The following is a 13475-nucleotide window of genomic DNA, read 5'->3' as shown; positions in this document are numbered from 1 at the left end:
AATCTGGTGGGAACTAACGGAGCCACCGTCGCACTTCGATCGTCGGCCTGCGGTCACTCATGAATAAGATTATTAAGCCCATCTTCCATACCCAAGCTTACAACTGTTTTCTTAACTTCTTTTCACGTCCGTGCTATCGCTATATCCTACCTTTATACGTATATATACACACCTTATCCCACCATCTTTCAAGTAATACCCTATCAATCTTAATTTATCACTCGCTTCGTTCACTGTCGTTTTAATGAAATTTCATTACGCCTTCTTTGTTTACCGATTCCAATTTGATATGTTTGATAAGATCACGCAGTGACGCAAAAAAAAACTCTCGAGCACCAACGGAACAGACGGGTGTAAGTTAAAAATCCATTAGTTTGAGACGCTGTCGCGCAGAAGGGCGGCACGCCGGGGATTTAAAAGAGAACTGGCAAGGACAGCGGAGTACTCCAACATGATTTTTTCCCAAACAGATGGATGCCTCGACGACGATTCGCGTCCTTGTATTAGCGGCAGAAATCCTCGCGTGTGTCCCCTTTGCAAATTAATTTCCACTCAAGATCGCTAATTCCACCGGTCACTTCTGCTAACTGAAAATTACCTTAATAGTCCAGCCAAAATCACTGTGTAGAAAAAATTATAAAATTGCAGCTGTCGGAGATTATTCAAATATTTATTTCCATTTATATACATATATATACGATATAATAATAATAATTTCTTCGTTACATTCGAATTGTTTGAAAGAAAATACAAGATTGTTATATATACAGAAGTGTATCGGAGGAATAATCGCTCGTGACGTTTTGTTTGGAATTTGTGGCTACATTTTTAGGGGTTGAAGTTATTAGAGGGGGGGGGGTGGACGTTTAAGGCGCGTGGTAGTGAAACGGTTGGCAACGGCTTTATCGAGCTTGTGGCGAATTACGAGTTAGCAGGGTTGCACGCAAATCGTGAGTAATTATGTGGGAAGGCCAAGCGAGCAAAGTCCTGGTCTCGATTCACGCTTGCTCGGTTGGTCCGCTCCTCTTATCGTGGCCCACTGCGTGTCTAGACTTGCATGCATCGACCGATAAACAAATAATTAGCATTAGGAGCAACCTGCATTCTACCTATCGTCCCATCACTCGCTCTTGCAATATTTACTATATATATAAAAGCGTACACTAGCAAACTTCCATGAGTTGGCAAATATTCTGCCAAAAATTCGTTGAACACTGAGTACAAGGAAGAATAGATCGATTTCTCCGGAGAGAAGTGCAGAGAACCCAGCGAAAAGCTCGAGTCGGAGGCAGGTGCTGGAGGATCGAGGTCGATGGCTGGCAAGAGCCATGTGCCAGGCGTTTTTTACGCAGAAAGCAGAAAACGGCGCCGACTAATTTCCAACGTAGCTCCATTACCAAGAGTCCCCCTGCTCGGTTTTCTTGCGAGCCGTGTTGTTCTTTTAGCTGTCGCACGACTCGCGTTAAAGTGAGAAAAAGTTGGGTCTGATATTCTGCTCAAACACACTTTAGTTCCAGTTGGGAAAAGTAAAAATTCAGGGAGGGGGGGGGGTAGAAAAATAAGATTGTCTATACGGTTCGATGAAGATGGTCTTGTATAAGTATATATATATATATATATGCATAATTGTGTGTGTGCAGAGGCGGAAGTATCCGATGCTAATTGCTGATGAAAGGTTAAGTGATAGGAAGAAAGTGTTATCTGGTAAAGTAGTTTGACAGAGACGTCGGATGCGGTTTACCAATGGGTTTTGGGGTAGCCCGAGGTTCTCTAGCTTCGCACCCTTGCTGTCAGTCGAGTGTCATGCAAAGCCCCCTGCTATATACGCCTTGCCCCATTCCGCCCCCACATCCAGCTGTCACGTGGCTCGTGCTGCCGCTCCAACACCCACGGTTTCACGCTTTATTTCTCTGTATTATCCAGTCAACCTACACACTATACACTCCTCCGCGTATATGCACGCTTGTGAGAGTTGCCCTCTTTCGATCCTCTTGGCACGCCCGTTAACGTCAGCCGATCCGTACTCCAAAACCACCCATGCGTGACTCGCTAAACCTACGAATACCACCCCCACCGGCCTCTTTGCAGACCAAACACCTACCATCGCGTGAAAAACTTTCCAGAACAACGGCAGAGCTCACCGATCGCGATAATATTAGCTAAAACCGTTTACTGTGTACATTTTCCATTTACCTCATTATTGCTTTATTTAAATACTGTTGGGCGTAATTAAAATTCTTTGGTGATTCGGTGTAGAATTTGTCGATTTTCAGTGTATTTTGATTCAGGGAATTTATTTATTTTATATCGATCGCTGCGAATTCAGAAGTAAATTTTTACTGGTCCGGAAGAGAATTTTTCAAACTAGACGACACAAACGCGTTGAGCCGTGAGTTTTCAGCAACGATGCGATCGAGGTTAAAACTTTAATTCGAGCAGTGCTTTTGAAGTCAGCTCGCGAAGCGTGACAAGAAAGGGCTTATTCGAAATGATTTAATGTTTTGAGGTAAGGTTTGATAAATACACGTGAACGCGAATTATCAATCTTGTATAGGAAAAAATTCAGACGCTATTTATTTCTTGCGAAAACGTTCTTTGGTCGGGGACTCGTGGTTCATTGGACCGAGACGATGCCTCTTCTTCGACGTACTATGAATCTCATTCGCCACACTGTCCGACCCTTTCGATACGCATCCATACTCAAGCTGACCGCAGAATCTCGCTGCTTCTCACCTAAGCCTGACGAGCTCACGCGCCCCACTCGCCAAACAATCTATGGCGCCACGATTATTTTCTTACAAAAAATATTTTTTCTTTGTTTTGGTTATTCTCCAAAAATTGCAAATTCTAATCATTTTTTGTGCTCTTCTAAAAGTATCAGAATGAAATTCGTATTATCATAATCCTTTCCTGAATATACAATGCTGTAACATCATTTTTTATAATGTGGCTATTGAGTTAGCTAATCATCCGTGGGCTGGAAATGATTAATCCTGATTAACGTGCTATCACGAGAGTCTGCATATTTATCATTGGAGCATGGTAGAAAAATTCGAGGAATAGGTACGTTCATCAATCTATTCAGAAAAACACGAAAGTTTCAGCGTTACGCAAAGAAGTTCTCGGAAGGTATAAAGCTATCGAAGGAGCGAGGAGAGATAAAGTTGGGTGAGAGAAACAGTGTGAAGCTGGATAGAAGAGAGAGAGAGAGAGAGAGAGGGAGATCGAAGCTGCCTTGTTTTAATTTATGCGTGGCATAGCTCGAGGCGTTATTAGTCCTAGCAGGCAAGGATGGGCGTGACGTTACCGCGGTTGAAACAAAGGATTCTATCTGCGTGGCCAAACTGAACTACGTCGGATCCCTTTTAGCCTCTGCGTCAAAAACCCTCGCTCAATTTTCACGCTCAAAATCATCCATCCAACTCACTTTCCCATCATCGATATTCGATAATCCACGCACATCCCTCGAATAATAATAATAATAATAAAAAATTGCCAACTGCAGCATATGCCCTTTAAACCGAATTCTGGAAAAAAGAAAATAACGTTAGGATAATTGGAAGGTTGACGTTGCTGTTAAAAGAGTTTCGCGCGAAAAGATGTTTGATAAGCGTAACGCTAGAAATCATTGAGCGAGCATCGAAGGGACACGAATGATTTTGAGAACGGTACTGGATGGTTCGAGGCACGCAAAATGATTCCTCGAACGTACAAAAGGTTCTTGGGAGATATTGGAGGCAATACTGGGAAAGTGCGTATGTTCTGCGTGCGTAAGGTGCATAAAGTATATGGAGACGTTCACCGAGGACTGTGATAATTGAGGACTGGGTATATGGGATATACTATAGTGTATATACACCCACATATATATATATATATATATATATATAGGATGAAACGGAATGGCATGGTGTGCTATGACAGGGGGGAAAACCGACTGGAAGGCGCCGGGATTACCGAGCACGACGACGGAGTAACGACTCCTTTTCCTTCTCCAACGAGTAATTACAGAGCGCTACCACTGCCAGCTATACTATTCGATTAATCAATAACCCTATTAACGTGCTCGACACGTTCTCATTAGCCAGCAATCGTGCCGATACTGTATCCCATTTCTCCCGAAGATATCGCTATTCGTTTCCTCGATGAAATTTCCATGGGAGAAATTCCGAGGCAAAAATGACATCTTCAGGATCTTCAGGATTGTTGTTTTTCTCAAAAGACAAAAGTCGAGGGTAAATTTGGTGGTAGAGCTTTGAGAAGGTGCTGTGTCTTTGCTGGGTCTTGTCATATTGTCCCATTGGATCAATACCTACCCTACCTACAACCTGCAGCTAGGAAGCTTGAAGAGGGCGTGGCTCGTACACCAACCAACAGGGAGAGATATTCTCTTTCTCTCTTCTGTCACTTCTCTTCATCTCTCCTCTTTTCCCCTCTATCAGCATCACGTATTATTGGGACCACACCAGCTTCCCCCGTCACCCTGAAACTAGCGAGATTTCCCGGCAAAAACCTTCCTTCCTTCCTCGGCGGCCATCTCGAAACTTTTGCAACGCTTGAGAGCCTCGAGGCTGCAGCGCCGATAACACAAAACGTCTTTACATTATAATTAAGAAAGATGACGCGACGAAACGAGTCTCGATAGATGATCGAATTCCTCCCGGAGGAAGAGCCTTCGATGTTTTATTATATTTTGGTGAAATTGTTACCGGTGGAGGAGTAAAGTCGAAGAATTAGGATCAGTTCGTTTGATTAATATCGAGGTTTGCGTGTCGTTGGTTCGGGATTCGATTGGAAAAGTGTGGGAGAATTAACATGGGGAATTTGTAGGAGGAGGATGTGTAGCGGGTTATTGTGGTGTTTGTGCGACGGTCCGGTCCGTTGTCTTTGGATGGTATTGGTGCAAGGTTGAGTCGCGTGGGGGCGTGTCGCCTTGATGGCGCCGGCTGCTAATGGCCGCGTGGTCCGCCAGACTTTAATTTCCTGCCGCTTCCGCGCGGACCCTTTTGCTTTTACCTCTCCACATCCGAATCAGTCTCCTCTCCCGGACCCTTTCCAGCGCTCGGCCCTTTTCGGTAGCCGCTGACAGACTACTCGTCCTTCGACCCCGAGCAGTTTCTCTCTCTATCTCTCTCGTCCTCCCCCCCCCCCCCCTCCAGTATGATTTGCATGAAACTGCTCTTGATGAGCTTGCTCGATCCGCCTCGGGCCTCATTATCCCCACAACTCTCCTTTACCTATTCTTCCACTTGCCAACTCCAACTTTTTATCCTCGCAAATTTGCCCATTGTCCCATTACACAAATCCACGCTCTCTTCTTGCAATTTTTTCCCCTAAATCTCATCTCTTGTCCGGCTTCGTGCACCCAGCCAATTCGTCCGTTATAATGACTGCGCGAGAGCAGCTTCTTTGTTAACGTCCGTAAAACCACCTTGTAAGTTGCGAAGCTCGAATATGGCCAGAAATTGCGTGAATTTTCAAGGGAGATGAGAGTAATGGAGGATATCGGTTGGGCCACAAATTTTTAAAGGCTATATATTTTAAATTGACCGGGAGATAATTTGGTAGCTCGGATATACGTTCGCAATGTTGCTGAAGTGTATATATATATTTTCGTCTACGCCCCGAGATTCGTTACGCAACAATGTTATATATATATATATATATATATAATGAAATAACAATAATATAGACTGCAGTTTTTAGCATACATTTAATACATATATAGCAAAAGAAAGGTGAAAACTCCGTTGACCTTGGGATATTGTTTTCGCTGTTCCAGGATCATCCGGGTTTGCGAGGAACGCCGCTGGCAATGCTGGCGGCGCAGTGTAACAAGCTGAGCAGCAAGAGTCCGCCACCATTGGCGGACGCAGCGGTGGGCAAAGGATTTCATCCGTGGAAGAAGAGTCCCCAGAGCAGCGGTAGTTCGCCGCAGCATTCGACCGGGGGTGGAGGTGGCGGCGGGGGCGGAGGAGGAGGAGGAGGCGGAGGTGGATGCACGACAACGGGAGTGAGCCAAAGGCCTACGGCGACGAGCAGCGCCGGTAGTACCGGGGGCGGTTACGCCAGGGCACCAGTGACGTCATGCGCCTCAACGGCGCCACAGTACGGTAGCGATCTGTATTTTCCTGGCACGGCGAGCGCTCAGCCAGCTGGCGAGCCTCATCATCATCAGAGCAGCCTCCTGGGCAAGGTAGAGGGCGCGACGCTCGGCTCGGTTTACGGTAGACACCCGTACGAGTCGTGGCCGTTCAACGCCATGCCAGGTGCTAGCCACGGTGGGATCAAGGCCAGCGACGGCTGGTGGGACGTACATGGCGCCGCGACGGCCGGCGGCTGGCTCGACGTGAGCAGCACCGTCGGCGTCGGCGTCCATGCCGCGCAAATGGCCAATTACTCGGCCGATTACTCGACCAGCCTCGCCCTGGCTGGCAATCATTTATTGACCACGGCCACGACGGCCGGTCACAATCTCCTCCAAGACACTTACAAGTCCATGCTACCGGGTGGTCCACCCAGTTTCGGACTGCATCATCACGCGGCGGCAGCGGCGGCCACCGCCAGTGCCGGTGCCGGCGCCGGTAGTCCTCAGGGTAGCGGCGCCGGGGTCGGCGTTGGTGGCGCCGGTGTCTCGCAGGCCCCCTCGCCAAGGTCGCAAAGACGGTACACCGGCAGGGCGACCTGCGATTGTCCAAATTGTCAAGAGGCCGAGAGGCTCGGTCCCGCCGGCGTTCACCTCAGGAAGAAGAACATCCACAGCTGCCACATACCCGGCTGCGGCAAGGTCTACGGGAAGACGTCCCATCTGAAGGCCCACTTGCGGTGGCACACTGGTGAGCGACCGTTTGTTTGCAACTGGCTTTTCTGTGGCAAGCGGTTCACACGTTCGGATGAGTTGCAGCGGCACCTTCGAACCCACACCGGCGAAAAGAGATTCGCCTGCCCGGTCTGCAACAAGCGGTTCATGCGCAGCGACCATCTCGCGAAGCACGTCAAGACCCACAGCAGCAGCAGCAGCAGCAGCGGCAGCAAGGGCAAGGGGGGAGCGGGGAGCTCGTCGGCCGAGTCCTGCTCCGACAGCGAGGACAACGGGAGTCAGCAGAGTCCCACTTCCAGCTCGGTTCCTCCGGTTCCGCAAACGCAATCGCAGCCGCCTCCGCAGCCTCAGCAGCAAGCTCTGGCGGCGGCGGCGGCAGCGGCGGCGGCGGCGGCGGCGGCGGTAGTTCAGGACACCAACAACACCTCACAGAACAGCAACAACAACACCACCTCCACCAACACCAATCTCGTTCATCAACCGACAACACCCATGACTCCCATGCAGATGACCCCGCCACCTCTGACCCCACACCATCCCCACCACCCGCATCTCCCGCCTCTAATGCACCATCCTCATCATCATGCAACCTCCGTCCCAGCGGCCCATCATCCGCACGCGGGGATGAGCATGCACTGAGCCCGGTGGGGCCCGGAGCCGGTTCCTGCAATTCCTCTGCCGCAACGGCCCTGGGCTCCCCCCTATCCTACCCCCTCAACCTGAATCTCATGCAAAATCACGCTCCCGTTAATTCCCACCTCCATCATCATCATTATCATCAGACTCAGCAACACAATCATCACCAACAGCAACACTCACGTTCCAACAGTAGCTATTCCGTTCACCAAAATCCTGGTACACCTGGTACCGCACAGACTCCTTCTCCCTCATCCCCAGCCCCTGTACATAGTCTCTAAGCTCTCTCTCTCTCTCTTCCATATTTCTCTCTTGCACCAAGCCAGGAAAATGCTTCAGTCGTTGCAAATCTATATACCCTCACACACAAATTATTCTCCTCCCCTTCCCTTCTCCCTCTCTCTCTCTCTCTCTCTCTATCTCTATCTCTCATTCTTCTCTTCTCTTGTTCTTGTTGTTTTTCTTCTACTGGCACACTCTCGGGACCGCGCAGACTCCCCACACCCTCGTCTCCCGCGCCTGTACATAATCTTAGTAGGCCGACACCTCCCCGTGCAACTCCCCCCACAACCCAAGCACACGGAATGCCGTCTTTGTTACGTGTAAATACTATAAATACTTGCGTGAGAGAGATGATTTATTAATTAAGCGGTGTAATGTTGTAAAAAAGAGCTAAAATTCTCTATGCATATATATATACATACACGCTCTATATATAGTATATATATATACAAAATTATAGATATAGATGTATAAATTACGCACCGAGTACGCTGTACCATACACACACTGTGACACAGGTTGTCGAGATTCTTGTCCGACTCGAATATATATATAAATATGATAACTAAAACGACGGAGACTAATAGAGAGACGCAACGAAGGTTATTGCAAACAAATTTTCATGAAAACTGACGACGATATTCGATACACGACGACGACCCGTTCTAGGCAGGTTCCAAACGATCGCGGTGATCGTCGCGCGTCCCGATTTATACTACGTAAAAAAAGAAAATTCATATATAATTGAAGATTATCTAGCTCAGTCTGTGTACGTCGTCGCGTCCCTTCAATGATAATCCATGCAAGATCAATATTGTCCCTCCAGCTAATAATTACTTGCGTTTGGAACTTGGACTCGAACGAGGTCCCATATCAACCCACCCTAGTATGCCTAGTATCTTATTACTATTATTAATTAATTAATTAATTATGACTATTATTAATTATTAACTAATTATTATTATTATTATTACGATTATTATTATTATTATTGATAATTCTTATTAATGTATTATTATAAAGATTATAAATTCATTTTAAAGAGACAAAGAGAAAATAAACGATGCTTTTGTGAGTAACAAAGTGCCTAGATTCTATTCAGTCAGTACTGACTCCGTCACCACGAGACACGTCCCTCGCTAAGCAATAGGATCGATTTAACGTTATGAGGCGATTCATCATCTTCGTAGCTCGCTACTTAACCACCCAGCACTGAATCTAATAACTTTTGTCGTCCCTGAAGAATCCTAACTCCATCGACTCCTAAGCTCAACCCTTGCTCTTGCTGCTGCTGCTACTACTACTGCTGCATTTCGACGTACAATGTCCGTTCTACCCCACAGTCGAGATCCTCTGGAACAACCACTACTCAACTACCGTCCGATTTTTAATTTTTAGTCTAAGGATCGACACTAGTAAGTTACATTACAATTGAACCACGTCATTTAAATTTATGGGAACGATCAATGGCGCATTCAATCCACTCCTAGCATCCATTATGGCTTTTTCCACTGGATTTTTCTTTCTGTCTACAAAAGGAAGCACTAATAACGACTAACATATATTCCGCAATTACACCCCCCCCCCCCTCCCTTCTACTATCTTAGATCAAAATTTCTTTAGATATATAATTGTATTATAATTGGTCTTCTAATACAGGATTCAAAGCTTTTTGGTACAATATATAAGTATTTAATCCTGGGTTGACGAGCTTCATCGTTGCACCCTATTTTATTTGGTTTTCTCAAAATATATATATACTTCTACCTCCCTGGCACCACCTTCATAATAATTCGCAAATTAACACGACCGTTGCATGAAATTGGTATAAAGTGAAAAGCAGCAAAGTTGAAATCGTTGCTGATGAACGAGTTCAATTATGGTATAACCATCACTCTCTTTCATGCACATACTCTTTTACATTCGTCTCTGACTTGTACATAGTTTGCTATTAAATATATTTTTAACTGTAAATTTACTTTATAATTTCTGATGAAATTTTATTTTTGCTCTCCACAGCACACATGCGATCGAACCGTAATACGAAAATGGATCTTCAGTGACGGAACGAATCTCAGATTGTTATCATTAAGCGAAATAAACGAAGAATTTATAAAGAATTTTAGTTAATTATTGTCCTTCTTAGGCGTATCTTATATATGTATAGGGAAATAACTAATCTATTTTCGTCTCCTAAAAGCTACCAAACAAATAGCTCACTGCTTTTTTCGATAAAATGTTTTTTGCTGTGGGATTTATGATAAATTTATTGAATTTGGTAAAAGGATAAATTTGAGGGAAGAGGAGAGGAGAGGAGAAGGGAGAAGGAAGAGGTAAAAGGAAAGAGAAATAACCGCGAAACAGCCTTCCGGAATGGTAATATTGCACGGACCGTTAAGCCTTGGTTCTCCCAGGCATGAAATGTCCCGTCATAACATCAGCCCCATCTTGCGCGGGAGCAGCTTCATCTCCCTCTTTCAAATCGACCGCTCTGCCATTCGCCACCAGCAACTAGGGGATGTCGGAAACCCTGTGTGACGTCAATTATCAACCATAATACCATAAAGCATGGCATTAAATCTAACACTCTATATTTACTTTCAATCAATCACCTCTAATTAATTGAATAGAAATTATACTTTTTGCTATATTTATCCTAATCATGCAATCAATATTATGTGTCCAACAGATTTCATATTTTTATTTAATAAAATTCAATTTCCTCAACATTATTTCATTCGTCTCGTCTTTAATTACACTTTATCCTTTTATTCCGTAATTTTATTGATCCTAGATTTTAAATAATTTATAAAGAAAGATGATTTAGCTTGTTTACATCTCGATACGATCGAACCGTGTAACGCGATTAATCCGTAAGAAATGACGCAGCTATACTGTGTTTGTAGTAGATCTTTAACAATTTTGATAGAATTAGTTTAGCTTTTACAATATTTCCTTTACACGTATCAAAGTACTACGTGCCATTTAAAGGTACGAGATCAAGTAGATAAACGATTTAAAACTACATGACAGATTACAAATGAATCTTTTATATTGTTTTACAAGATAATTCTATAAAGTATACTAACAGAACTACAGGTAAGTAAATCGATTACAATAACAAAATAATTAGCAACAAGAATCAAGCTTGAAAGGATGCTACCTATGAATACGAGTTATTTAAAAAATTTAAAAAACTGAAATTCTAAAATATTAATGAGAGTTTAATTTGTGAGTTTGGATGCTAAATTGAGTAGAGATAGTGTGCAATGAGGATTGTTTAGTGGCGTTACTGGAAGCCGGATCAATATGGCAGAGATTACGAAATAAGATCGTTATGCAAAGTAGTTGTAGAAGGGGCGAAAACGGGTGGTTGGTTGTGAGTGAGGAAAATGGGAGACGATGCTAGGGAGAGAGAGAGAGAGAGAGAGAGAGAGAGAGTATGAGGGGAGGGGGTATGGGGTAAGGGAACAAGTAGCGCGTAGCGAGGTTAAAAGGGGGTGGTGGGTGACGGTCGTAGCGATTCGTGGGGGGGGGGGGGGGGTGCGGTTAATGTCGAGCAGTCTACGAAGCCGGGGACTGCTTTTTCGGTGATTTAACCAAGGAGGGTGAACGTTTGTTATTCAATTTGCAACCCCGCTACGTGCCAACCAATGCTCACCCTCAAGCCGCAGATCCCTGCGCTTTTACGACCAGAACGTGCTCCTCGTATTCCAAAGAGTGCTCCTCTTCTTTTCCATTTTATCATTTAGCCATTTTGCATAAGTTTCCACCAATCCTTATTCATTTGATTTAATAACGCGAATCCTTCAAAAATCATTCCTTCAGTTCAATTCACTCCTCTTTGTAAAGTTCGATTATTCCTTCGCGCTTGAAAATGCATTACCATTCAATCTTTAGGATCGTCTGCAAAACACTCGTATACACTTGTATTTATTACAATTTTTAACCCGTAAAAGCATAATAATAAGGAATTAAATTTAATGTAAGGGGTAAAGAGTTTCACCTCCACTTGTAGAAACTATAAAATTTTTTACGATTCTATTATTGTTATTATTGAAGCAACTAACGTATCATTGAATTTGAAGGCTTTCAAGAAATAATAATAAAGGTATTGAGTTGGGTTAAGGTTCCAAGTAATTTTTATTTTATGTTGGGTTAGATGCATCACAAGCATTTTTAAAATAATAAATTTTGGTAATGTGGAGAAAGAGTCTTTACGTGCACTTGCCTCATTATTGTTTACATTACAATAGTTGCACGCGCGAGAAACCATGTACTATATATATATATATATATATATATACTATATCCACAGGCTATCACGAGGTCAATCCATTTTTAAATGTCGTGAGATTGACTAATTACTATAAATACCTATTTTATACTTATTATGTCATTCTAATTTTTGTTTGAAATGTACCTGATACTTAATAGTATTTAAACTCATTTTGCGTTTGACTAGTGTAATTTATGATACGCACAAATTGCATGAGAGGCAGGATATTATCATAAACAGTCATTATGTGACAGACAGACATGATAGTTGGTTTCCGTTAGTGGGATGCTATAACTGCTCTATAATAAAAGACTATTGCAAAATAATTAGATGTTTTATCTCGTCTTCCGTTCAAACATTAATGTACCTCGATCTTCTTGAAAATTGTTAAAATATATATTTTTTTCTATTTTAATAAAAATAACGATCAATATTAAATTAATTAATAGAAAAAATTTAAGAGAGTGATAGAACAAATATATCATATTTCTATTTTCATATAGTCGGAAGTATAATAGTAACTACAAACATTGTATATACAGGCTAAAAGTGTCATTTTCTCTGGGGTGATAGAAAATGGTGAGAGAGGAGCGTAGGGTACAGGGTGATACTTTGAAACAGCACACCCCGAACTAGTGTCGGAAGCAAATCGTACAAAGCAAAAGGGACATCAAGTTCGTGATGTTTCTCGTGGTCGTTCTTCGAGGTCTGTTAACAAACCTTATGATCCTAACGACTTAGTTCTGCTTTTGAGAGCACCACCACCATATCGTATTTACCAAAGTCCAACCGCCTTGGCTCCTTCTCTTTCCCTCATAAAAATTAAAAATGTTAAAACTCTCAACAATCATTAATTTGCAATTCATAAATTTGTAATTATCGCATTAAATGCACCGAATGTATTTTGTTAATTATACCCATGCATAAAATTATAATACTAGGAATAATATAGTGGATATGCATAATTCAAGTCTAGCCGATTTTCTTAAACTGGTCAAGGCGGAAATGAGATATAAACATATGCAATCGATTATCTTGAAACATAATTGGAACGCTGATGTAGGTCTTGGGTGACTCGAGAGGGCATGCTAACGAGTGCAAGATAGAACACGCGCCTGCGTTTAAAGAAAAAATCGACGTTTGCTCGTTTGGTCTTATCAACACACGAGGACAGCCTAAAGAAAATGGAAAGAAGAGATGAGAATGAAAACGAGAAGGACAGGCGTGGGTGTAACAGCAGACGGAATCGCTTTTGAGGTTACGTGAAGCCACATAGACGTGGCACGCGAGTCCTATTACCAAAGCACCGCCTCTCAAAAAGACCAGTCTCGCGTAGTGCCAAGCAACTAACCGGCATCTTCAAAGTTTTCCGCCAGAAGACCAGCTGATCACCACTTGAACCTCTCAGAAAATAAACCCTGAAAACTCATTTAGGCCTCGCATAAATTAACCGCCTGT

General features: G+C 43.5%; 1 protein-coding gene across 6 annotated transcripts in view; it reads left to right on the top strand.

Moving 5' to 3' along the window:
- Positions 1-10336, top strand: part of Sp1 (transcription factor Sp8) — a 92449-nt gene extending 82113 nt beyond the window's left edge. For 3 of the 6 annotated variants that reach the window (XR_010822966.1, XR_010822965.1, XR_010822964.1), the window contains 3 exons: positions 5783-6836; positions 6905-9153; positions 9758-10336. Coding sequence is in view for 2 of the 6 variants with exons in the window: in XM_066730620.1 (XP_066586717.1) it covers positions 5783-6836; positions 6905-7737 (1887 nt within the window). In the remaining 4 variants the exon portion in view is untranslated. Of the gene's footprint in view, positions 1-5322; positions 5435-5782; positions 9316-9757 lie in introns of those variants that run through there. The other 3 variants (XR_010822967.1, XM_066730620.1, XM_066730621.1) reach the window with 3 other exon arrangements.
- The last annotated feature ends 3139 nt before the right edge of the window (positions 10337-13475 follow it).

Source organism: Prorops nasuta, unplaced genomic scaffold (assembly GCF_024137725.1).
Source record: "Prorops nasuta isolate Cenicafe-Biocafe unplaced genomic scaffold, Cenicafe_Pnas_1.2 PNAS00008, whole genome shotgun sequence".
NCBI lineage: Eukaryota > Metazoa > Arthropoda > Insecta > Hymenoptera > Bethylidae > Prorops > Prorops nasuta.
This window is presented reverse-complemented; position numbering and strand designations above follow the sequence as displayed.